The sequence below is a fragment of the Ambystoma mexicanum genome, chromosome 5p (genome assembly GCF_040938575.1).
Source record: "Ambystoma mexicanum isolate Mex_15411 chromosome 5p, UKY_AmexF1_1, whole genome shotgun sequence".
Classification (NCBI taxonomy): domain Eukaryota; kingdom Metazoa; phylum Chordata; class Amphibia; order Caudata; family Ambystomatidae; genus Ambystoma; species Ambystoma mexicanum.
Window position 1 is genome coordinate 303,248,578 of NC_090930.1, and position 27,205 is coordinate 303,275,782.

Sequence of the window (27,205 nt, forward strand, 5' to 3'; positions counted from 1 at the left end):
TGGCTGAAAGATGTCAACGAGAAACAGCAGATCAGCGCTAAACAACTCCGTGCTCAGCAATCAGAATCGCCTTGCATTCCGGTACAACCCAGCTGATGTAGTTTGAGCTGGCATGTTCTCATCGGCACCATGACTGAAGTGTGTCCTTACTGTAAGGCTCTGAAATTTAATGGAGAAACAAAAAAGGAACGTGTTGTGCCGCTGGGAAAATTAAAACTGCCTCAACTTGGAGAACCACCAGAGCCATTAAAAACTACCCACAAGCATTGTGAAATTAAACATTAGAAACGTGCGCACTCTTTTCTTTCTTTTCCATTTAACCAGACTGAGCCACAGCAACGCGTGGACGGGGACAGCTAGTTATGAATAAATACTTCATCTCCCCCTACCATTTTTCAAGAGGGGACTCCCTCCATCACTCATCGAACCTGGGAGGGGATGCTCCCTTAAAGGCAAATAAGGTTGGAGGGAGGCTAATCACACATATGAAAGTCTGAATTGTGACTAAACGTGCCCAAACCCTGCAAGCTCGAAACACGCAATTGCCCGTTGTGCAGTCTAGCAATTCCATTAAATCTCAATCAATGCCCACTTCCAGTCTCTCACTTTTCAGCCCTCCTTGTCCACAATACCTCTAGATACAGTGCCCCACAAAACGTTCTCTTTGCATACTATTCCTGATGCTACAGACTAGTAAATATTAATCAAGAGATTTCACAATAAGCAATATGGGTTGGGATAGGTCAGCTGCATCTTGCGCTGACCAGTAACAAACCGATCCTCAGCACCATTTACCTAAAGGCAGCCTCCTTTTAGCAAGTCATCCGATTTCCAAACATCCTGCATTACTTACAATTTCACCAACAGAGCATAGCTTGTTAATTTTGTCCTATTCAGAAGCCACACACACACACACACACACACACACACACACACACAGACAGACACACACTCCCCTTATGGCCAATGAATTCCAAGTCTCTCCATAGGCATTTCCCATGGCAACAAACCATGCTCACCCATCAACTAATCCCACTACCCCTACCAACCAATATACAAAAGATGTGCACTTTAATCTTCTACAATATTTAACCAGTAATGCTTTCAGACAACATTTAACTCCATTCCTTTTTGCTATTTGCACATAATATCTGCCGCTCTGTGTTGATTAAAATGAGAAGGCAAATTATTCAGCTGGAGCTGAATTGCCATTTGTCAGCTGGAATTCAGTCGAATACTTACTCAAAGCTGCTACACCGCTAGTAAAAAGTTGCAAAGTCAAATTTAGTCTTATCCATCTGCCTATATTTATTGTGAAGAACAAAATCAGTGTCCATTCCAGATATCAGATTATCACAGCAGTGTTCCTGAAAGAAATACCTAATTAAATGAATGAATCCTCACAGTAGGAAGTTTGTTTTGTATATGGAGTGATTTAAGTAGATCAGTAATTTATTTTTGTAATTTTACTAGCAATAAATGCCTATTTTAATGAAGCATCAATGTTGTAAAATGTACAGTTTGTTCTGCATTTCCTTTTTCTGGATCCTAAATGTTTAAATCAATGCCACAGTATCCAGGGGGAGGGAGGATGAACTTGTGATCACTCATCCCATGGACATCAATGAACCCCTAAAGAAGGAGTTTATAAAAAGAAAAAAAAAAAAAAAGAAAAAGTCCCAATTCTTAATACTATAAAATGGTTACAGTTTTAACCCTACTTGCATGATACATTTGTCAGAGTTACTTGACTGTTTTGCTTTTTGATGTGTCGTGTCGATTCTTGCATAATGAAGCTGGGCTTTACTGGAGGTCAAGCCATAACTACCTCCAGACATGGTTTAATTCTAAAGTTGTAAGTGTTTGTATAAGGGCTTTTGTGAAAAAGTAAAGTAGGATTAGGGTTCTATTTTTAACTTCCGCCAGACACAAATAGCAGAATCAGATGGCAGCAAACACAAAATGGCGTGCCCAATCTTACGGTTACCTTCACAGCCCTCGACACAAAAATGCCGTTACTCTTTCTGTTGCTTGACCACAGCTTTTAGAATCATTTTATTGGCCGTTAGTCTTTAAAATAGAAATCAATAAAAAGAAAATGCCAACGCCAGGACAAGCATTTCAAACATCAACAGATATACTGTTGGAAGCCAGGAACTTGCAATTTGTCACTGTAAAACTATTCATATTAACAGACAGCACTTGCTTTACATGAGACTCCCTCAGTAATAATGGGATGTCACTACACTTATCACCCACTGGGGACTACCACTGTTGCTAAAGCAGGAATATAGCAAACTGATCCGAGTCATTAGACCTTTTGTTGCATAAACCTTATGCAGAGAGATCAACTGTTCAACAACTTTAAATGCCTGGATCAAAGATAGGGAAATAACACTGGTAAATCAGACCTGGACTATAGGCTGGGTATAGTCCTGGGACCTTGATCCACTGCAAAATGCATCTCTTGCCTATAGAAGAAAACAGTTACCGGTTCTCAAAGACTATTTTTGCGCATGGAAATTTGTTACATAACTATAATGAAAGATAAGCAACAGCTAAAGGAACCTTTACCAGTAGTCAACCTACAGTCTTTGGCATCCCTTAGTGGAAATATTCCTTTGTACGCGACAGAAGCTCATTCATTGGTCTCACAATATTACCTGTGTTTGACAGACTTTTGTAATTCAAGGCTATCAACTACTCAAGCTTCTCAGCAAATAAAATTACAATCTTCAGGAGGTTAACAAAATCAGCTGTACAATCACTTACCTTCAAATACATACACTTTTGAAGCGAAATATAGCCCGATAGGAACTACTATCATTAAAACAGTGAAGAATAAAAGGGTCTTCAGTGTAGACACCAATGAAGCATCATTTCTGAAAGAAAAAATAAAAAAAGTAATTAGACCAAAAAGTTTTTAAAATGTTAGGGTATAACAAAGAAATGATATTAGCTGCATATAAAGCAAGAGATGCAGAATGGTACCTTGCTTCCTTAAACACGTGTGTTTTTGTTCAATTACCACGAAAAGGTGTACCTGTAAAAATGCAGGTAGTTCACCTTCTTGCCCGTTTGACAACTCGTCATATGATGCATATTCTACCAGTATCTGAAAATGTGGATGCTGAAAACTACACAACTTTTTTTTTTTAAATAAAAAAAAAAAATATTTGGTACCTTACTGCATGGACACAAAATACTTTACAGGACTCTACTGCAAACGAGAAATATGGAGTCGACGTCCAAAGCAGCATGGCATCTAATCAATAACATACCCTTCATATAATGAGAGAAATAGATGTGAGAAATAAAATCAGTGCAGATTTCAAACGTGTGTCAGAATTGCAACCAAAAAAAAAAAAAAAACAAATAAAAACTAGCTGCAATTAAGAAATATTCATTTTAAAACTATACAATCTGTGTTTTCAAATGAAGGATCGTAATGTACATGCAAGATAACATGCTGTGAGTTTCATAGCATGTGAAATAATGTTAAATATAAAAGTTGTGCACTTATAAATGCCAATTGAACTAAATGCCAATTGAAAATTTCTTAAGTGTTAAAGTCATAGATTTAACAGGGATTACATTAATGTTTAAATCTGCATGGCCAAATTGGTGTTCCAATGTAGCTTTGCCAATACTGGCTGTGCCGATTCTTCCAGGAAAGACGACAAACTAATTTCTGTTTGGCCCAGCATATGTTTCTGATGGGGAATGCTTAAAGTCCCAGGAGATTAGGTTGGCCAACTGGAGATATTTACTGTGCATCAATGAAACATGGTGGGCAGAGAACTACAAAGGAAGTTCCCAACTCCAGGCCTTAGGTTAACAGTTTTCCTCACCCACGTCGGCTCATCGCAAGAGAAATAATCTTTAAAAAAAGCATACATTTAAATGATTTGCAAGTAGGCCACAAACAAAGTCCTCTGGACTAATAAGAATCTGGACTGAACACATGACATGGGGCTTGGTTTGCCAGCCCCAGTGCTTCAAAGCACAGTCAAGTGCATAGTGTGTAACCTATGACATAGAATTAACCCCTAAAATTCAGAGGACCAGTTAATGGAAGATCAAACAAACAGAGGCCGGTCAGCTAGCCATATTTATCATTGACTTATGGTTTCACTAAGCGGCATCTGAGAGCTGGCCGCATGGTTTATAAATTGTTACATTTTAAATGGTTAAAATAAATTGGACCAGTAGAACAAGCATTATTTGGTGCCTTTAAACAATTGTCAACATATCTCCACAACAATAGGACTTGGAGCCAAAATAAAAAAAAATAAAAAAAATAATAATTCTAAAACTGCGAGTCTCCTATTCAATAAGGCAAAAAGATTGTGATCAAGATTAATAAAATTATATAAATATCCATGATTCCAAAATGTTTAATCACACACTCATGTCAGGTGTTTTGTGCAGGTCATGGAAGTCTAGAAATACATATTTCATTTGTCATGTTGCTTGGATGAGATAAAAAGAAATAGGATTCTCAGTCCAAAGTGTATAGCCCCATCCTGTCACATGCAGAAATAGGATACACCTGTTAAAAAGAAAGTGTGTATTTTATGGGAGTGACAGTGATATTAAGCAAGCCATTGTAAAGACTCGACCAATCAAAGAGCTAGGTCAAAAGGACAGCATGGGAATATGACACATAAGTGCAGAAACACACAGGGAGACGGGAGAAGAGCTAGGATCCGGACGGCTGCCGGGAGGGCATTCCTGTTCCGAATGGATGAGTGCTAATCTTGGATATCTGGAGCTGAAGGGACCTTATTCACGAGGAAGCCTGTATTAGATTTTTCTTTTGGCCAACCAGGCTTCCTAGAGTGAAAAAGAGACCCGAAGGGGCATAGGAGATTGGGAGATTTGAAACCTCGTGTGGATCCATGCTGGTTCTCTGATCTGAAAGAAAGGAGTATAAACATTCCCCAAAGTCTTAGATATTTTTTATTTATTGGTTAAAAATGTATTCAACCTTCATATGAAAGAAGAAAAAACATAATAAAAAGCAATTGTTCAAAACACCAAAGCATACAGTTCATTAAAAAAAAAAAAACAAATCACAGGTTAATTTTCCTTAAAAGATAGACCACTAAAATCAAACGCATACATTATTAGTCCTAATAATTCCAACCCAGTTAGAAGTGAGTAAATGAAAAATGTGTACTATACTTTTTTTTTTTAATTAAGTCAATATGGAGATGTGGAGAGAGGGAGGACACAATAGGAGCCCAAATAAATATGACATCCCATTCTATTGTTTCTCATCCTTCACTTAAATTCAGGCTGTACAAGAAGTGCATAAATGCAACCAATAGGTTCATCTGTTGGCCAGAAATACATTTTCTCCAAAAATAATCAAACTCTACATGCCTATGTGCATCAGAAAAACGTTTGCAGATGCATTTAAATACCAAATGCTCTAGTGTTTCCACTAAACCTTCCCCAAAGACAGAATCTGCATTCAGCATCGTCTAGTTTGACAATTTTCCTTCTGACCATTTGAAGTAATCTCTAATTTTATAGCCAAGAAACGTATATAGGGTGTCGGTGAGCCTCTACTTTTTAAAGGTCCTCTGAGATGCCTTAGGGATACATACTCGTGCATGTTTTCTGTGTTGTTGCACCAGTCGAACAGTTTATTTTGAGTCCTGACTGGGTCCCTGACCAGGTCCTCCCTTGTGAGATTTGTGTCAGTATTAATTCGCAACATTTAATGAAGTCATTAAGAGTGGGCACTGTGCCCGTCTTCATTTCCTCTGCAATTGCATGATACAGGGTGTTGGCTGGGGGCTCAAGGAACTTTGCATAAAGGGACAATATTCACCATTGGCCTCAAGCTTTTAAGCAAGTGAGGCCAAATTCATGCTGAATGGCCGCTACAGGGATGAAATTGGAAGTACCTAGGACCTTCCACCCGATTCCACTTTCTAAAGGTGGCAAGTTATTTGAGTGCATAGTCAGTTGTCCAGAAGCTCGAGTCCATAGAGCAATTTAGGACTCATTTTACGCTCATAGAAGCGGATGACAGATACTGAGAATCTGCAATATTTACTCTTAATGCGTCTCATTTGAGGAATATAAAAAAGTCTGCTTTTGCCCTCAAATGCTTCTTGAGATGCAATCTGGTGAGCTTGTGATAGGAAAGCCAAGATATATAACTGAGGAATCCTCATTCAGTGCAGAACCATTAATTGAGCATTGCAACTGCGTGTTGCATTTCTTTGTTAACAGGGCGATGATCTGTGTTTTTTTATAGTTAACAATTAAGTTATGGACTCTGGCGAATTCCTTAAATGTCTGCAAAAGCCTCCCCGAGCCAGTTTGGGTGCAATCTATTAAGATTAAATCATCAGCGAATGCCATCCAGAAAACAGCCAAGCTCCCCATCTTCGGTGGTGCAAATGATACTACTTCAAGCTTTTTTCCAACGTCCGGCTGTGTATAAGTTGAAAAGCCAGGGTGCCAAGGTGCATCCCTGACGTAAGCCATCAACAGAATCCATCTTACTCTCACGTTCAAGCCATCATGCAGCTTTTTTAAATTGGATTTAGCAACCCCCTCTGGCAAGTCTTATTTTGTTAGCTTTTCCCAAAAAGGTTTGTTCTTATAACCGTGTCAAAGGCGTTTGAAAGATCTAACACCGCAACATGAATGACAGGATACTTTCCCCGGTTAACAAGATCCTGTAGTCTGCTCAAATGAAACCCATTGAGATTGGTGCTATGAGTTACGGAAACCCGTTTGAAGAGGTGGAATCAAAGAGCAATTGCTCACCCAAATTTGTAGGCGTTTTATTATTAGGCTTGCAAAAAAGGTTACTATCCAAAGCCAAACTTGAAATTGAGCTGTATTTTGTTGCTGTACTTCTGTTGTCCTTTTTAAAAATTGGAATAATATAAGCAGTACTCCAGGTTGGGGGGGTGGCCAGTCCTCACGTTGTCATAAAACAAGAGCTTCAAAATTCCGGCCCATTTCAAGGGTGTGCCTTTAAATCGCCTATTTGACATTAGGCACTGGTGCCCTTAAGTTACTGGCTTTTTTGAGGACTTCTAAAACCGTTTCCATTTCAAAATCTATGAACCCCACCAAAATCGCTCTGTTGCACTGTTTTGGGTCTTAATAGATTAGTTTCAGAACCCAAAGCTCCATATGGATGACTAAAGTTGGCTACCCAGTCTTCCTCAGATTGAATTGATTCATTTTCCCCAGATGCCCATTTCTGATCATTCATTCTTGCCAAGAATGAGCAGGAGTGCTTACTTCTGAGTCGACCTGTAAAATGTGAGCATGAGGATTTCTTATCCAATTTCTGTATTTTTCATTAACCTTCTCAACACTAATAACTGGACCATGGTTCATGGCCCAGTCTCTCTATTTTCCGAATGGCTGGTCTCATCTCCCTTTTTTAATGGCAACTCTAGTCATATGTGCGAGATTACGGGTATGATTTTTCACTTTACTATTGTCATTTCCCTGCAACAGTACGGATAGTAAGTCTGAGAAGTTGTTGTGAAACCAGGTTGTAGGGAGAATCCTGGTTTGTTATCATTAGAGAATCATTACCCATCATTACAGAATCATTACCCATTTAGGGATCCAGTTCATCATTCATTCAGATTAGTAGTGCGATTAGTTATCCATTATCCACATATATGTAGCCATTTGCATTTGATATAGGATGAGGCCTGTTAATATTTGAAGTACCTTGCTAGTGCCATGTAGAGACACATGTTATATTTGTAAAGACATGTAGACACATGTAGAGATATGTTATGTATTATGTATGCATTTTAGAGAGACATGCATGAGTGTGCACTTAGAGCATGCATTGAGTCTGCATTATAGATAGCACTTGGGTTTGCGAGTGAGAGAGTAAACACTAAAGAGAAAGCATGAAGCCATCCATTAGGACAGAACAGAAGCGCTGCGCACTGCAAAGTTGTTATGGTACATTGAAAGATTGGAATGCGTAAACAGTTTGGCTCTTCATGTCGCCTTTGCCTTAGTAGAGACACGGAGAAGGAGGCTTTATCAGCCTAGCTGGTATTCGCAGACAGAAAAGGTGGGTGCAGAGAGCAGGGCGCTTTGCAGACAGGCATGCAAGGATAGAGGGATTTCAATGGAGTGAAAAGAGAAATGTGGGGAGACAGAGGAAGGCCATGGTACAAGATATGATGTACAGATGTCACGATGACATAACACGCAGTAATTGAACAAGTACACGCAGTGCATCACAGACTTTCAGGCACTGCTCAGATTTAGAAATGATGACAGAACGAGTGTAACCATAAGGATGTATGCGCGTCATTGAATAGTATAACCAGAGCTGAGGGAGACTGAGTTTTTAGATCTGGATGGAGCTGACTGAGATAGAGGGAGTTTTGGATGGAGCTGCTCTGAGAGGGGAAGCCTTGGGGAAGCATTCTGATGAGATCGATCTGACAGAGAGAGAGGCCAAGGAGGGGCCATGACTGGCTGGCTGCAGAGTTAGCTGGAGAGGAGAGACAGAGCAACACAGATCAAGAGGGGAGAATTGAAAAGACACGTGCATGGGGAATTAGGACAGACACTCACACAGAGCTTTGGGTTTGATAGGTGGGGTAATCAGACAGGGATTGTCTTAGAGAGTGTGGTGTGGATTGGAGAGGAATGGTGTGGATTGGAGTTGCTATTAGATTTCTTGCATTAGAAGCCTGTAAGGCTTCTAGTTATTGCATTGCAGATTTGCACCAAAAGCATATAAGGTGCAAAATCGAGATTTGCATTATAGTAGTGTTTGTATCATGCATTGCTGTGTATGAATAAAAGTATCTATTGTTGAATCAATTCATGTGTTTTCTGTGTGTCTTATGTTAGTGTGTCCATAGTATAGTAACTCCTAACAGTGCACACTTGCCCTAACATACAAGAGTGGGGGTGGCATAATGATCCACCCCCCCCCGGTAGATTTGTAGAACTAACAAATGGTCGCCCACGCGGGGCTAGGCCAAAAGGTAGATTTGGTTTGGATACATTGTCACAGGTAAAGGTTTGTAGCTTCCATTTATAACTTGAATTTTCAACAATCCCTCCAAAGGCATTATTCAACATGTCTATTCTATCTTGATTCCTCACTATTCTGTTAGCACAATTAAGCTCAAGGTCTTCACTACAACACGATCTTTCAGTTTTATGCAAGCAACCAAATGCAACTCGCAACAAGCAGTGGTCGCTCCAGCGTGTGTGGATTATTTCAGTCACAAGCTATAGACAAAAAATACTGGTCAAGATAGAGATATATATATATGGCCAATTTTCGCCTAACACAGTTCCAAGTCATATCATGGCCTTGATTCCTTAGAGCCATTTAAGAAATAAATACCAACACTATTGAGGCAATGTTTCCATTTAGTGCCACTCTCTGGTGTACCAACAGCAGCATATATGGGCATTTCCCGAGTCGGTTTCTTGCTCTGCACCAAAACAAAGATCTCCAAGCACAATAACGTGACCTTCTCTGTTGTTTACCCTCCAGTAAATGATAAATAAGGTTTAATATAAGGTTTTCCTGAGACATGTCTATTTGACTCACTCCCTCATGCCAACAGACGTTACAGACAAGAAGTGACAAATCACCCCCGCTCCTCCTTTTTATGCCTTCCCACTCCTGTCGCCTGTATTCCAGTTATGGTTTCTAAACTCCTCACAAGCTTTATGTGAAAATAATGTAGTCATCGTTAGTAGGCCCCCCTTCGGTCTCCCCCTCAGGCCCTTTGTTGCCAAATTATGGTATACCCATCCATTGTTGGGCATTCCGTCAACCAAGTGTCTTGTAGACACATAATTTCAACCTTTGCAACTTTTTACCCATTTCTACGCTTGTGAAGAGCTACAGTGACCTCTAGAATTCCATGAGGTTAGATTGAGCGAGGAGCTAGTGTCGAGGCTGAAACTGGTCTGCATTTCGAGTAAGATTTAGGGCTGCGGCAACCCATGACCAATCCTCAATTTTTTCCGCTTGCCTCCTCTCCCCGACAAGCAAAGGTTGAGCTACCTCCTTGACCAGCAGCGAAGGAGCGTGTGAATTGGGACGAGTGATTTTGGACCTGGGGCATATGCTTTTTTGTTAGTGATCCTCCCTGTTTTGTTGGTCCAACTCTGTATGAAGTGTGGTAATATTGAAGCCTATCTGGCACAGTACTTGATCCTCCCTAAAGAGAAGATTGTACACCACTCTTTAATGCAGTCCCAGCACCATTTTATCGGTACGAACACCTTCCAGGAACTCCACACCGTTATTATCTCTGGTCAAGATCATAGTAAGACTTCCGAGAACAAGGACAAAACTGCAAAGCTATTTAGGACCAAACCTCTCTCTGAACAGGTTACCTTTCAGAACTAGATGGTAACGGGCTCAATTTTTTTTCTTCCCTTCGTTGTGTTAAAATTTCTCTCCGGTTTGTGGAATAATTGCGAGTTCTGTAGATTTTTTTTATCTCTGTGCCCATCGCTGCCTTAAGCACCCTTCAATACTGAGAGCGCAGGTCGAGACCATTTATTGCCAGGGAGATTCATCTCATCGGATCAGTCCTCGTCCTGCAAAGTTTGTCATACATGAACTGAGCCCCATTCATTTCAATCAAGTCCCACCAAGGCCCTTGAATTAGTTTTTCTGCGTTATTCAAGCCATCTTGTGGAGATCGCGCTAATGAAGGTAGGTTCAATACCACACTCCTCTCGTCCAGGTGCTCACTCATAGCATGTCTGGGCAACCAATGGGCATTGTCAGGAATGGTGTTGGTTCCTTGGTCACCCCCAAGAGATCGGAGGTGTCAGTCCTCTCAAAGTCTCCATATTTCACCCTACATAGTTCATCATTATTACAAGGAGGTTGGGCTGTGTTTAGAAGACAGTCATAATACTGGCCAATAGAATTGGTGTTCGATTCTACTTCTTGAGGTTTGCGTTTCTCATCCGAGTGGATTTTACTGTTGGAGGAATTACCCTTACTTGCCTCAATGGGCCCGTAGGAAAAGGTTCCTGTTTTTTTTTGGTGTTAGGAGATGGACGTATTCAGAAAACCATTGAAAGGGGTAGATATTGTTTTCATTATAGGAACAAGTTGTAAGGGTTGAGCCTGAAACAGTTATCTTTATGCTGTCAAGCATCCACCCAGGTCCAGATTGCTGGTAGTAGCCAAATTGTCAAGATCTGTTACTTCCTCTTCTGACTCAATAATGGTCACGTGCTGGCGATTTCTCAGCTTCACCTGCGCATGCAGCTTGCCTTCCTTTTTTCCATTTTCTTTTTCCTATGGTTACAGGTCAGTCGGTCCGGCCCCTTCGTCCCCTCCCACCCAGTCCACATATCTCCCCCCACCCCCCAATCAATATCCCCCGTCGAATCAGAGTAGAACGTGGGAGAGGTGTCCACATTGCTTATGAACACTTTTGTGTTTGTTCTACCATGCTTTTACTCGCTTTCAGAGCTAGAATCGGAGTCCTTGTCTCCGTTTACAAAGGGAGAGCTCCTCCCATGTGACTGTATTATTCGGTAATCAGCCCATTGCTGTCTTCAAGGGGGCAGAGTCTGAGGACTCAATTTTGACAACCGGTACACTGGCCAGTGGTGAATTGGTGTCTCCGTAGCCATCTCGAGCATCTGCTTGTGAAGTGGTCGATTACTATGGAGACTTCAGGCTAAACATTCTCCTTTTGTCACCGACAACGTGTATACACGTCACACCTAGACTCGATCAGGGTTGCACTCCTATGCAGAGTTTAGGAGCCACTGAGTGATGGAGGGCACTTTTGTTACAATTCAAAGTTACTCACCGCCATCTCAGTCAATCTTTTAGCATATGTTGCCACAGTCAACTATGCAATCTGAGGAGCGGTTGTGGCAGTGCCTCCCGGACACTGTCCCATTTCCGTAGACTCCCAACAAAGAACACCCCCTGCCCAAAACAAAGACTCCCCATATGCTCTGTGTTAGGCAGGGATTTTAATGTCAAGGCTTCGCCTTCTGCCAGGTAAACAGCAACTGCAGCTTGGAGGCACACAGCAGCAACACAAAACTCCCAAAGCCTCTGCGCATGACTCTTTCCCCCCCCCCCTGCCCCCCGGTGTTTAATTAGTTATTATATGCCCTCGAGAACCATTTCTCTGATAAGTCGCAGGAGTGGGTGAACTGGGAGAAAGTGCCATTGGGGGCACGGGGTGGGGTGGGGGCTCATTCCAAACAGAAACATTTTTGTGTAAAATGTACCATCTCATGTTTTCACAGGTGCAGTCCGACACTATATTTGTGAAAGGGTGCAGAACCTCCACGATTTCATTGATGGTAATTTGTGGCCTTTGAAAACCTAGTAATTTATAAAGCAATATTGTGGAGGAAAAGGAACTTAGCAGGCAATTACCACTGTCATAGAAAAGATGCAATTTCAAATGAATAGCAAAATTCACCACTGGCATCGTGTTGAAGGGAGAGGATCCCAAATTAGACACAGCCAGATCATCCAAGAGAATTGGAAGAGGGGGCACGGGGGGGGGGGGATCCTTTCAGAAATCAAACTGGGGTGGATACTTAAGTGTAGATTAATCAATATTCTGTGTGTTATAAATGGACAGCTTTCTTAAAAACTCAAGCCCGATGGTGATGCAACAAGGCCGAAAAACATGCTTGGGGATGCTTGTGGTCTCATGCATAAGGGATGCGACCAAGCAGTGTGGGCTGACTGCCTCTTTTGGAGTGGGTGGAACCAAGCGCCTGATTGATATGGTCTGTCCCCTTTTTTAATGGCTTGGCAGGCAAAGAACAATTGTCTGGAGGGTTGTCCAGAGCAATGCCGGAGGTTAATATTAATTCTAAACCTTCCAGCCATCACCCCTTTTGTTTTGCTTGTAAATTCATACTGGCATGCATGCCATCTTATAATTCGTTTTTTTGTGTGGAGGGGGCGAGACAAACTAAGCCACTCATCGGACTGCTAGGTCCCTTTTTGCATAGTAGTCCCTCTTTCCACATACATTTAACTTCAGCTATGAAACAATTGCATCGCAAAGCAGCTGGTTAATGCTCCAGGCAACTTGTATTAGTACTGCCAATTTTGTAACAACTTTAAGTTGGTGTGAATGAAATCACCCTCCTGTGCATGGAAGTGGAGACGGTGGCAAGAAGCTCTAATTGGAGTGCTACTTTATAAAAAAAAAAAAGTTCCTGAAGACAAATTTGCAGTTCAGCTTTGCCTACGCAGAGCATCATCGCCCTTTAGGACACTGGAGAGGGCCACTAGCAGAAGAGTTGATAAAGGGTGTTCTTTTTGTCAAATGGGGTGGTTAGAGGAGCTGAGGTGCGCTGCAAAGGATAAAGGTGTGAAATAATGCAAGGAGGAAATCCAAAGTCAAGTAATATGTTGGAGGCGGAGTTTGTAGCAGGAGGGGCCGTCGGTGTTCGATAAGTTATGCCTGGAGCATGTCATTAAACAATCGGGGAAAAAAAATAAAAAACATTTTTAAAAAAATCAGTAAAGAAAGCAATGCGCTAATTGGATCGGAAAGCAAACCCTGCGTTACTGTGTGCAATTCACAGCGTACAACAACAGTCTTGTGTTTTGCGAATTACCAGGCAAAGCTCGTTTCTACAGGCCACCAACTGGCCCGCGACGATCAGAAGATTTACTCCATAACAAAACTAACAGCCCTCCGCCTAAAACCAACCGCACATACGGCCATTGTGAAAACAGATAAGAGAATGCGTGCGTGTGCATGCACACTTTAAACATTTTTTTTAAAAGTCTTTCCAAGGTTACAGGCACCTGCCGCACCTCTAGCACCAAATTGGCAGCAACTGAAAGTATTTGTTAATTTGGCCGCTTATACAAGCACTTTTCTTCACTTCTGTGCTGGGTTTGTGATTTTACCGATTTGAAGTTGTAAACCATATCACAAAAATAAAGAATAAAAGCAACAGCAAATGAATGGTGGCAGTCTGACCACAACAACAATCAATTCATAGAAACCAAGGAACCACCAATGTGTTTAAAAAGGACAAGAACTGTAAGATCAATTTCAACAGACTAAGGTCCCGACAGCTCACCTTTGGCAAAACTTTCCTTCACTGGCATGAGAGCAGTGCCGGCCCCATGTCTGCCAGGGCCCTATGCGCGATTGGTTGGTGTTACGTCCCCCCCCCCAAACATTCCGACAGCACTGGTCAGGGGCGGCATGAAATGAGGGGCTGCCGGATGCGTGCGAAATATTTACTTTGGGCATTTTGGCGCGATTAGTTACGCATCCGGAACCCCTCAACGAGGTGTCCTGGGCCTGTCACTAATCGGCCTTTTTCGAAACATTAGTGGCACATGGCATTTTAACACAAGAAAAAAATTAAACTGCAGGACCGTTAGATGCAGGAAAATCTATTAGGTTCCGTGGGGAAAAAAAAAATACACGCAAACCTCGAAATTGTCATATGGATTGCACCAACAGAATTGACTTCACATAAAAGGATATTGCAAGGAGCATCATCAGTTTTTGATACTAGGAGGCGTTAGAAAAGTTGCCATAAGTAAGCCAAGTGGAAAATAACCCTGTGGTGAAAAATACCCAGATTGCACTATTAAATCTGGAGTAACTCTAGTCGTTGGGATTTTTTAAGAACAGGATGACATATTAACATAAAATATGAAGTGACTCACTTACATGGCAGCAGATAAAACGCAGTGAGATTAAATGATTTGCCCAGGATCACAGCTTGGTTAAATGGTGAAACCGGGATGTGGATACTTTCAGCAACTGAACACATCTTCCTAGGTTTTGCTCTGCATTTCATGTGCTTAAATAATGCCTTTGAAGCAGACCACATTGCATAACAAACCAGTCTTTCATATATACACACATACACTTAGTCATACAAATATGTTGAGCAACAAGAGTATAGCTTTAGGGCATGCAGCTCTCGCTGCAAGCTTTCTTAGCCTTGGCCCTTTCTTCTTTAGTTTTATTCTCCCCACCCTGCATGCAAAGTCACAATATCATGATGCCGATTAATGTAAGCCTAACAAATCCCCCCCCTGGGTTTTAAAGCCATAGTCATTATTTCATAAAACATGCAGCATCATGCACCCTTCTAATAAAAGTCCCTGCTAATAGTCCCACCACCCCAACAATGTCTAATGGCTCCTATTTTAATGCTCTGTTCCGGGACAATGAGGGTGCTGAGCAGGCACTGCACTGGGCACCCTCTTTGCCCTGCCAGAGGGACACCTTTTCTGTTGAGCAACCCCTACGGCGAAATGTTCCGGTCACGCTCACAGACACACTCACTCAATGGTGATTTTTCAGCAATACGGTATTGGAGCTGCTTAAAAGCATACATCAATCACCTCTGGGACTTTCAGAAAAGGCACATTAAGATAAAACGACTTGGCTACGATCACACACTTTAGTTAAATCTCCCTCTTGTGCAGCCAGTTTTGTGACCAGCCTGCAGCTTTGGACCTTCACCACATTTCTTGCCATTTTCTTTCTCGAGATGAAGTGTACATGCTCTGACAAAACTATATAATCCTGACAAAAACGGGTTTTAAAAAACTGACCTTTTATTGCTCAGCAAGTATGTCAATGCAAAGCAGAGTATGGCTACACAAAAGTTTTGTAAATGTACCTTCAAGGATTAAAGAGCACGCACACGAACTGAAATGCACAAAGTCCCCGCCCTGCGCTACTCCCCCACTGGCAAAATATCTGTTCTGAAGGTTGGAATTGGTGCAAACGAATGTGGGCGGTCATACATTTTAAAGTAATTTCACCGTGTTGTTGGGATTGCGATGGATTACCTACTGCCCAATTCCCCCATTTATAGTGCTGTTGGCAAAGTTCCCAGATGTGCGAGTCTACTTTGGAGAATATTTATTTTTGTTTTGCAAGGTTTTAATGCAATCTTGCGGGTTTGTATTCATAAATCCGAAAATAAAGAATGAAAATCCCATTTTAGGCCTCCATTATTTATGTAGACCTTTTGTCTTCATTAATGGGGGAGCGGAGGGGTAACTTGCAAACCTCTACCAATTAGACTTCACTTTTTTCAATTCTTGTTTTATTTTAAATGCATCTTTCCAAATTCCGATTGTGCTACCAAAGCTCTTTTTAAAAAAAAAACGTTTAAATGGTGTTTAACTTCATCTACTTGAATACTTACTAATACCCCATAAGCACACTTCATTTTTTTTGGAAATAACTGGTTTAGTTATATGCTCACGTTGTGCTACACTAGGTTATGTAGCCGCCAAAGGCTGTGAAGCAGTGGGTAGGAGACATAGCAGCTCTCCACAGTCCCCAAATACTACATGTGAGCGACACTCCGTTCAGGACGAGGGCAACATTTCCCATTGTAGACCCGGAAAACCACACTACCAGGATGCATCGCTATCAAACTCCGCAGGTTTGCTTTCGCTTTCTCCCCCCCCCCCAAACCCCCCCACTCCCCCCCGCCTGAGCCAGACAATGACTCAGGCAACACCCGGATTGTTTATATAGGATCAGGTTATCTGACTGATCTGCTTTTACAAGCACTGCCTGGCCCCAGAGTTGCTCTCGAAAGTGCAGGAGTGCCCTTTGTAATGTCGACAACTACCTCCAGTGAGATGCGTTATCTTGTACCAAGCCGGTTTCGCCTGGATGTACTGGTTTCCCAGAGGGTCTCCCCGCACCACATCACCGACTATGGTCAGAATCTGTGCTGAGGAGAAAAGAAAAGGGTTGCCTCCATTAGCGGTCAGTGAAGGTCTGAACTGAGCAGGTTGGATACTGGAGCCCTCTGTTCATACCACATAAATGTTGGTTTCCAGTGACCGAGCAAGCGCTTCAGTAGAGGCTATACATTAAGCCTTCCACCAAGTAGCCATTCTCTTGAGGACAAGACGCTGCACATATTTTTACGAATTTCTACAGGTGATCATGAATACATGCACTTCTAAATTTGAAATTAACTGGAGGCTTGATAACCCCATAAAGAAAAGGGGAAAAAATAATGTGTTTTTTAACAAAGCAGCAGCAATTAATAAGTCACCCAGATAAGGAAAAATCATCAAACCCATTTCATGTAGTATTCCTATCAGGGTAGCAAGCATTTCATACGCGAGGAACAGAGGTTAGACCTAGACCTAATTGTAGTACTTTAAATTGAAAATGTACATTTGTCAAGGCAAACCTCAACTGGTGAGAAGGAACAATGGACACATGAAAATAGGCATCCTTAAGATTGATGGCTTCAAAAATTCTCCAGATTGTATGACTGGGGTAATACCCTAAAATAACCATTCTGAAGTGTTTGTACTGTACGAATCTGTTCACCAAGTACTGGCTTACATTTTCCTTCTGGCTTTCTCATCATGAACACAAAGTTAAATCTGCTTTCTTCATCCTCTGGGTGGGGGGGGAGGGTTTGGTCGAGTGGAGTGATCACTTGTTTTAATGGCTGGACAGTTTTCTGAGCTTCGAAGTCTTAGTCATCATCAGTTCTTCTAGCTGTTTCCCAAATAAATCTGAGCCCATTAAAGGGAGATGAGGAGCCTGGCCTGTCTGAGCCACGTCAAATTCCACTCTCTAACCCAGAGTTACCTTCTTCCAGCAGGCACTGAAGCTGAAGTGGATAAACACCATCAAATGTTATTTATATTTAAAAATCAACCATAACCAATTGAGGGAATTCCTACTCAAAGCACTTTAAAGAATATTTATTTGATAGAAATCTCAGGAAGGCGTTTTTTCTACCCCATATACCTGGACTAGGATCTTTTCTACTGCCATTTTGTAGAGGCAAAGTTGGCTTCTGTGGTATGATATCGACTGAAGTAGTCCCCTGCTACTGGTTCTAGTTGTGCTGGGAAACCCAGAACGTCTCCAAAATGCGGTAGGATCTCCAAATATGGAGAGCCAATGACCAACTTGCCCTGATCATGCCTCATGGGGTCCTGTGTCCTGCAATTCTGTGTAGAGTTCGGATTAGCCTTCCAATGGTCCACCAATGCTATGGAGACTAGCTGACAAATGATTTCTGGCACAAACTGAAGCAATGTTTTTGGAGGACAGGCGAAACAATACATCACTTCCCCTTTAATGTGCCTCCTCTTTTCTATCCTTCTCCAGATATAGCTGTGTTCTCTGACTTCATTCTGATCATTAGAACGTGAGAGAGCGTACACTACTTTAATTGTGAGCAATGGTTTCCACAGCCACTCGGTGCCCATAGCAATCTCCAATCAATGCAAACGACATCTCTAGCATATGACAGGGAGGATCAGAGGTGGGCTCTAGCCACATCTGCTCAATCCAATCCTGCGAACAATATCATGTTGGACTTCGGTCTACTGGAGCATGACCTCACCGTATATACACATGAATATGCTCAACAATCCGGTGCAACACCAACCACTGCAAACGCCAACTTCCTGTAACTTAGTAATGTTACATATTGACTAACCAAAATAAGTTTGAAATTATTTGAACATGATGAGACTTAATGGTTTTCCAACAACTACAATTATGTGTAGATATTCTGTAATTCCTGAGGTATTTGTTTGGCGCAAGATTAGTTTGATTTCCAAGTACAACGATTTGCTTTAATTTGAGTCAAGATTGAATGCCATCTAGTCCATACAAGATAAAATTACTTGCGAGTAGGGACACTATTTCTGAGCATAATAGTTTCACTCAGTCCTTTGAAAAAAGAAAATGCTGAAGCTAACACATTAAGGGATTACAGTGACTGCAGGTTCCCCAAGGGACTGCTGCCACCCCCCCCCGACATCCTCAAAGGAATCGTCAACCACAGAACGCCCAGCAACACACTTCCGGAAACTAATGAATCTATCACTCAAAAGAGGAATAGTACTACAACTAATCAGCATACATTAAACCAAGGAATCGGAAAGTGCAGAAGACCAGAGCAACTACAGACCGATATCCACCCTGTCCTACCCAGCAACAATCTTGGAGAATCAAGTGTACAAAATCCTTCTTATAAGTCGAAAAAGAAAAATACTCAACAGATCACAAGTTGGCTTCAGACCAATGATCTGAACAGAATCAGCATAGATATGGTACCTGAAAATAAATGCAGACGACTATGTCCAATCAGCACTCATAACATTGGACATATCAGCAACATTTTACACAATCAGCAACGCAACAGTTAATAAAAAGATTGATGAAATGTGGCATCCAGGAATCTGCACTAAAGTGGCTTAGCTCATTCATAACAAACCGAACCAAGTAAAAAAAGAAACAAAAAACACACACACACACACACACACACACACACACACACCTACCTGCCACTGTTCACCTTAAAACACCAAAAATATATCCTGTGGAGTCCCACAAGGATCCAGCCTCTCTGCTTTTCAACAGCTACATGTGCCCACTGATGAAAATCATTAGAAGCCAAGGACGTACCTCCTCCAACTACACAGATGACACAACAGATTGTGAAAACAAACAGAACCCAGGAACAAAATAACAGTCTCAACAACTGCCTCGCAGATATCTACAATTGTATGACAACGAACAACCTTAAACTGAACAGTCAAACAATGAAATAACGCTCTCACTTGCATAATGCAATGGAGGGAACCCACAACTGGACTGGCTGATCAGCATGGGGATGCAACTAGTCTACCGATGTAGTAAATAACCTAGGAATACTCATGGACAACGGACAATCCCTGGAACCGCAAGTCAACGCAATTGCCAAAAAATGCTTCTTCCTCCACGACTGCTCAGAGCATTACTCCCCCACCTCTCATTCCCCCACAGAACCCTCACAATCATATCCCGGATACTCAAGAATTGACCATCTAGGAATGCCAGAAAGACTTACCAAGAAACTTCAAAGGGTGCAAAATACAGCAGCCAGGATCCTATTAAGACTATGAGAGTTCATAAGAACCACGTCTGCTAGGGCACTGGACCTAGAGTATTGTGACCAGGCGGTATGTCAAAGGAAAGTAAATGATAAAGTAAAGTCTTATCACTTCAGTTTAGTTTTTTTAGGGTGCTGCTTTATTGGCACATAATTGCTCTAATCTGTGAGCACATATAGTGCCTGATCGCATCTAAAAATTGCTGTCACGCCTTCTCGACCAAAAGGTTATTTGTCAAGGCTGTGTTAAGATGGTAAAGTGTATACTGTAGTGGCGAGTAGCAACAGACCATGATCACAGATGAAATAAGTGTTCATTGCCAGGTGACATGAATGCATTAGTGTATAAGGTGAAATTGTGAGGTGAGGCACGAGTGGTGGAGAGTACAATCATAGATAGAACACATGATACAAAGAACGAGAGAGAGATACAAAGACACAGAGGTCGTTAGATTAGGGTTATGCAGAGAGGGAGGTTAGCATGTTGGTGGGTGGGCCTGGGTTGGATCTTACCAGGTGAGAATTGTGCTTAGTCATTGATCTTGATATATGTCACCAAATACATTGGATGCTGGATAGCAAATTGGAAGGAAGAAGGAATAAAAGGGTCATGTACAGAGAGTGTGTTGGGGGGGGGGGGGGGAGGAGGTTTGGAGGCGTGATCCCCACCTGGTATTGAGCAAGTGAGTAATGATGTGGAGAGTCACAGGGGTGTTCAATGGGCTACCTGTGGCCGTTGTGGTGTGCAGTCTCAGGGCTGTTGCCTGAGTGCTCATGAGATTGTTGGTGAACAAGCAGATTATGGCTGCCCGGACAAGGTGGAACACAGTGATGGGAGGGGCGGAGGTGGGCGCCCCCCCACCCCGCCTGGCAGTTTGCAAGGGGGTTGTGTGAGGGGGGGGCGGGGAGAACTCATGGGGTCAGGTTGAACTAGGGTAAATTGTAAACCGGGTGTTGGTGTGAAGCATTAATGGTTTGATTTGCTAGTTATAGTATAATGGGGAATTTGTTCAACGCTGATGTCTGGGCAGAGTGGGTCCCCATGGATACACTGGCAACCCGGGACCTGGGTCTGGCATGGGGCCACTGTGGGGTATTTGCCATGGTGTGCGTCACAGTGTTGAAAAAGCCCGGGGGGGGGGGGGGGGGGGTTGTCTGGGGCACCACGTCGCTTGAGAGTAATGGATATTACTGAAGGGGTCTAAGAGGAGACGCTGGGGAGTCCCAGCTGACTAGGAGAGCATGGCATGGTGCTGGCTGGCGTGGTTGCAGGAGTGGTGCTCCAGTGTGTGTTGAGTGCCGGAGGAGCTGTGAGGGATGTAGGACGCTCGTGTCGGTGCGGATAGCACGCAGTGTAGGAGGGACCTGTATGTGGCGTTGTAAAGGATTCCAATCTGGCAACCTTTGCCCTTAGCCTTCGATGTAGCATGCAACAAGAATGCTTTCTTTATTTTCTGTGAATTTTAATTGAACAGATACCCGACCTGTCTCACATCCCCTTTTACAAATACCCTGGGTCACAATGGACAATGAACCAGGCCGGTTGATGGGAATACAATATTTATTTTAATTCAAAGAAAATCACACAATTTTTATATTGGGCAGCAATCACCAATGGGGTGATAATTACAATAGAAACCACTGAAATACACTTGGGAGACCTTCTACAAGAACATATCCAAAGCATAAGTGAATAGGAGCACTTTTTCAATTAGGATAGAAAGCACCCGAGTTAAGGTTTCCCCTTGCAATGTTCTCTGAACCCACAATCGAATTCTGAGTGGATAGAAAGCAGTAGCAAGGAGCCAGGAATAAGAGACAGCAAACAGAATCAAAAACGGATTTTAAACCCTTTGCAATGGCATAAAATGACACTCAGATTTTGACAAATAATTATATGCGTGTTTAAATAATGATATACATGTGTTTTATCACAGTATCAGGGATGTAATATCATTAGCAACTATAAGGTAAGGTATAATAAAAAGGCATACAGTTAAAAAAGCAACTTGAAATGAAAACAGTGCAGCCAAATTCACACGTTGAAAAGTTGCAATTTTCACATTTGTAGTTTTAAATGTATCAAAACAGTTTAATAAAAAAAAAAAACGGGTGAAATACACAGAATCGTAATGCGGTTTTTAGACTGGGTAATAAGATGCACATCACAAGGACACTATGGAAGTGAAAGAGTGACTGTAGCTGAAGAATTATTCAAGGTAGAATGAGGTTCGGTTTAGATAAAATAAAGCAGTTAAGAAAAGAAAATTGGCTATAAAAAAGGAAAGGCAAGTTTTACTTAAACTAAATTATCTAGACTGTATGGTTAAAGAAATACACGGTACGTTCCAAGATTGATTCGCAACGTCAACCCTTTTATCCCGAGATAAACTATGTGGGAATTAATTTGATTATTCCAAATCGGACTACGGACAAGAAACGAATATAAAAGTAGCGCTAACACTTGGAGATCGACAAGATGCACAGAGCTTACAGTTTTAACAAGGAATCAGGGTATGGATAGGATTACTTAAAAAGTGGAACAAAGATAAAACATCAAGCTGGGGTATGCTATGTGTGGCTATGGGATGGGGAAAAACTCACAATGCGCACTGGAGTTTGGGGATTTGGACAGTCAACCGGTTCTGGGCTCAAAAGCTCTGGTCATGGGATAGCGGCATACACTCCTAACAGCAAGCAGCTGGGCAAGTCTGGTCACTGGTTGGCAAGGGTACAGCGGGCATGCAGGTAGTGAGCAAAAGGCCAGTCTGGTCACTGGATGCTCCCATGGGTTAACAGCTTTTCCCCTTTGCTATTGTGATTTTTGTGGGGTTTTCTGGATAATTGGCCCTGCATGGATAGGGTCAGTTATGCTTTGGCCTAGCAGTAGAGTCTGGAATCTTGCAAAGGTGGATCTGGAATGTCTGGATAAGCAGGCACTGGAAATTCAGGAGAGAGTGTCCTTTCCCTGTGAGCTCCCAACCTTTATATAAAAAGCAGGTGACATCACCGGGTTTATTGATTGGCAGAAAGGAGCTAGACCTACCCCCTGTACCCCAAGAACCGGACAGGGCAGCCAATGTAGGTTGCTTCCTCTAGGAAGGGACTCAGTTTATGGGGTTGTGTTTTTATGATGTTCAAAGCCTTCCCACAGTCCTTTTTGCAAAAAATCAATCTTAACATAAATTACACATTTGTACAGGTGACAAATTACATAGGCAGATTACATATTTCACGCAGAGCATGGCAGTCCAATCCTCATGTTTGTAGGACTTTGTTTCGTCCGTCTAATACTTTTGTCCTTTTTAGTGAGAAACGTCATACCTATTCTATAACTTTATACATGCGTACATATTATCATAAGGCATGTTAATCTTGAATTTCAAAGTGGCCCCATATACACTTTCCTCAGAATATTCAATTCTCTGCCATGTTGGTCCCTTAAATGCCACTGAAGGCTACCACGTCTTGAATTACAGCCATCAGAACTGCACCTAGATTGTGAAACTTCGCATTTCTGAGTTGTCCAATTGCGGAGATAAAAGTCTCAATTTAATTAATAAACTAGTGTTAAGAGTCAAAATGGGCGGCCTTTGTACTCCACTGGGGACCATTTTATTTTCCTTCAGGCTACCACCAAATGTCAGTTCAGCCCAGGGCTGCCCTGGAGTTTCCCCAGCTTGAGTGACTGGTGGTTGTCACTTCCAGAAGTCACACTTGTGTGTCCAGATCTATTGTCTCAAGCGGAAGCCCAGACAGAAGTCTGGCGATCGTGTGATATTTCTTTCTCTTGGTCCATTCAAAGTTTTCAAGGGAGGCAGTTAACAGGTAGGTGTCCCAGATCTCCCTTGTGGCTTCTCTTGGGGGTAAAGCACTGCTGTCATCAGCCCCCAAATGCCCCTTGGGCCATGGCAGAAACCGGTTTGGGCTGATTTCCCAGTACAGCCAAAAATATTTATTTCTTTATTTCATTTTGAATCAACAGCAAGCCCGTTGAAATAAAACCTCCCATATACATTTCCCAGCAAAACCCCCTTTACATTTCTAGGCTAAGACATTTAAAAACAGACATTTTTCCTTATTTGCAAAAAACACATTTTAGCACATGGTGAAGTCTGCTGAGCTGACCATATCAAAAGGTTTTCTCTTCCTTCAACATTGTTTTGCAGCCCTAGTCAATTTCACTTATACAGCAATCTGTTTAAGACGCAAGTCCACTAAAATTGACATATGCCCTTAGAGCTATGGTTTCTTTGGGAGCAGTGATTTTTGACATTTTGTAGCCCAAAAGTCGAGCGTTTTCCCGTGCGGTTGAAAGTAAAGCTTCTGTTGATTTCCCAGACTTGGTCTGACACCGCCTGCCATACAGGAATAAGGCTCTCTTCTGCTGGAGCACAATCGGAATATGGATGGGAATTTCAGGGCCTCACTGATAAAAGCAGAGTAATGTAGAACAGATGAAGAGCATCAAAGCGGCATCATTTTAAATGTAAAATATTTCTTGTTTTTCAAGGGGAAATGTTGAGTTAGCAGAAGAGCAGTGCTGCTTTTCCATTTTCTTTTTGGGTGCATGTAAGAAACACACTGGCAGGCTTTCTGTGTGCCCCCTTGTTCCATCCTGCCCAAGAGGTGCGGCAAAACAGTGCAGCCATCCTTTTGTAGCTGCAAAACACAGTTTTGATGCGAGGCAGTGGTGCGCAAAAGGAGCCAGCACAGGCATTTTGCAGTTAACTGCTGAAGTGCAGCTTGGTTATGGATGGGAATTATGCCGAGTGGGTCAATGTATCCCACAGTGTGTTGCCAGTTTGTTGTCCGTGGCCCAGGGACAAATAACCCGAGAAGAGTGGCGTGGCTAACGGGGCCCAAGAAGAGTGTGGTTGTTCTGACTATGGAGGTCCGAGTGGATACTGGGACGGGGTGGATGAGCCTGTGTGATTGGGTTGTGCCTTGTAGGCAAGCATGCCCAGTCCTAGGCACTGCATTTTCACCCAGATCCCCACACTGACACTCAAACACAATCACAAACAGGATCATCCACCCCTCCCCAGTGTCCACTACGGCCTCCGTAGTCATGACAACCACACTCTTTTCAGGCCCCTTAGCCTCATGAGGACCACACTAATTAGCCAAATTCTGATGGATTTAGGAGTTTTATTTGTGGGCATCTGCCAGTTCAAATGGTTTAGCCATCATTCTGGGGGGGGGGGGGGGGCGCAAGTACCCTAAATCTAACCAGGCATTTGGCAGCTCAAGACCTCTGCCCTGGCTCCCATGGGTTTATCCTTCAGGGTGGGCACAGTCCTACTTGTGCTCGGCCAATCAAATTCCTTTCTGGCTTCGCAGGACTGCAACACGATTTGTATTTGATCCATTAGGCCTGGAGGGCTCTACGTTCAGTTTTCCTGCTGGGGCTTGGGATGGGAAAGAGATTCAGAACTGCTGTGCTGCTACTTTCACCATGGCCTATGGCAGATTAGGCCTCACGCCAAGTATGGTGGTGCTTCAGTATCTCTCACAGCAGGAACCAGAGCCAATGTTTACCTTGTTAATTCATTACATTTCAACTACTGTACTCCAATACCACACACGCCCTATACCTGAGTCTACCTATGCTACAGAACACTACTTGGGATATACCCATTTTGATTATTCCACCCCCTGACCCCCCCCCCCGCCAACTTCACACGTACTTTTTTTCGTGCACCAATATATTTTCCTCAACCTAAATCGTTTGGGTGGGCATGGGAGCTGGACGTGAATCCCAAAATTCCCAGCTGCTTGTCCTTGGGCACCCACGCCCTGTACACGACGTAAACTCCCCCGTCCTGGGCATACTTCTCCAGGGTACATGTAAGATAAATGCAGCCACCATCACCAGCTAGATTGAACCAATGCTGTACATAATTTTCGGAATCAGGTGGGGCTTGAGTCAAGGTCCAAGGGGGATCTATTGGCCATTTTATTCTCACCATTCGTGGCTTTTTTTTGTATCATCTGTTTGTGCAGGCCTATCTTTTGTACTAGAAGGAGCTAAAACTGCCCCCATAGAGATCATCATCATCATCACAATGTTCGGTGGGCGGGGTCTTTACGCAGCACCAAAGTATCATTTGGCATGTGCAGAACATCACCAGCAAGAGTACCATGATGGGGACAACAACGTTGTATAGAACCAATCTTCAGCTTCCACGCCTGTCTTGAGCTTATGGTCAACAGATCAAGGATATACCAGTTTTGAAGTGTCAAACACCAGATCGCGCGCCTACATCACATTCAGCTCTTGCTCCGTATCATTTGCCAACTGGGTCATTTCCCCACCGCATGATCTGGAACCATTTGGCGTTGCCTGCAGCTTGGACCACCGGTAGCAGAAGGGAGGCAAAGAGCACCTCCATTTTGGTGTATACGCTTTCAACTTGGGAGGAATCTTCAGATAAGATTGCTTTGGCCGTTTTCTTTTTTTGGGGGGGGGCACTTATTTTCCCTAGTCTGGGTTGGGATGAGGGTGGCATTCACTGTGCTGCGACGGACATGGGCACTATAGCAAGGTTGGCCTCAGAAACCACGAGGACGGCTGAATGTGGGTTAGCGAACATGCCCCTCTCCATGATGGTGGGAGATTCATGTATGTTCGCTGGCCACACACCCAGAAGGGCTACTGTGCCTTTACTGAGATCAGGGGTGAACAACGTCTTGTCACACTTGCTGTTGGTTCCCACTGGAACAGTTCCATGTCCTTGAAAATAGAATTCGTAGATCAGCTACTTGCACCTTCACTGGTATTTCTCTTGCTTAAATCAATTTAAGTTTTCGGACACATGTTGCTCATATGGTTAAAGTTCTTGTTGATGTTGCATAGAATTTCTTCAGCAAACCCCACCAAACCCTCCTGCTGCACAGATCTCTACCGCATTCTCCCATTGGTTTGACACAAATAGTCAGTGGCTTATATTGCAGGTCTTGGTTGTCCTTTGCAATCTTTTCTTCATCCTCGTCCATCAAAACAACTTTTACTCCGCACCCCTGGAACATGCTGCGAACCTGGTTACAGCTGTAGGGGTGACAAGCTTGCAGCTTCAGCGCAGGGGTCTTCTGCTCTATCGGTCAAAAGAGAAGCTTTATGGATTGTTAACCGACACAAGTATGCTTTAAATTGATCTGCTAATATGGACACAGCCCTGCAAGCATCGGGCACTATGCGCACAGGTAAGCGGCATGCGCCACCCCCTCACTATTTTGTGAGGGGAAAAGGTGATGGTCCTTGCAGGGCTATGTCCGCAAATAG

At 42.8% G+C, this 27,205-nt stretch overlaps 1 protein-coding gene across 1 annotated transcript in view; it reads right to left on the bottom strand.

The window, feature by feature from the left end:
• Window positions 1-27,205, bottom strand: part of VMA21 (vacuolar ATPase assembly factor VMA21) — a 158,301-nt gene that overhangs the window by 112,208 nt on the left and 18,888 nt on the right. Inside the window, exon 2 of the mRNA XM_069612737.1 lies at window positions 2,773-2,882. Coding sequence (XP_069468838.1) covers window positions 2,773-2,882 — 110 coding nt within the window. The remainder of the gene's footprint in view (window positions 1-2,772; window positions 2,883-27,205) is intronic.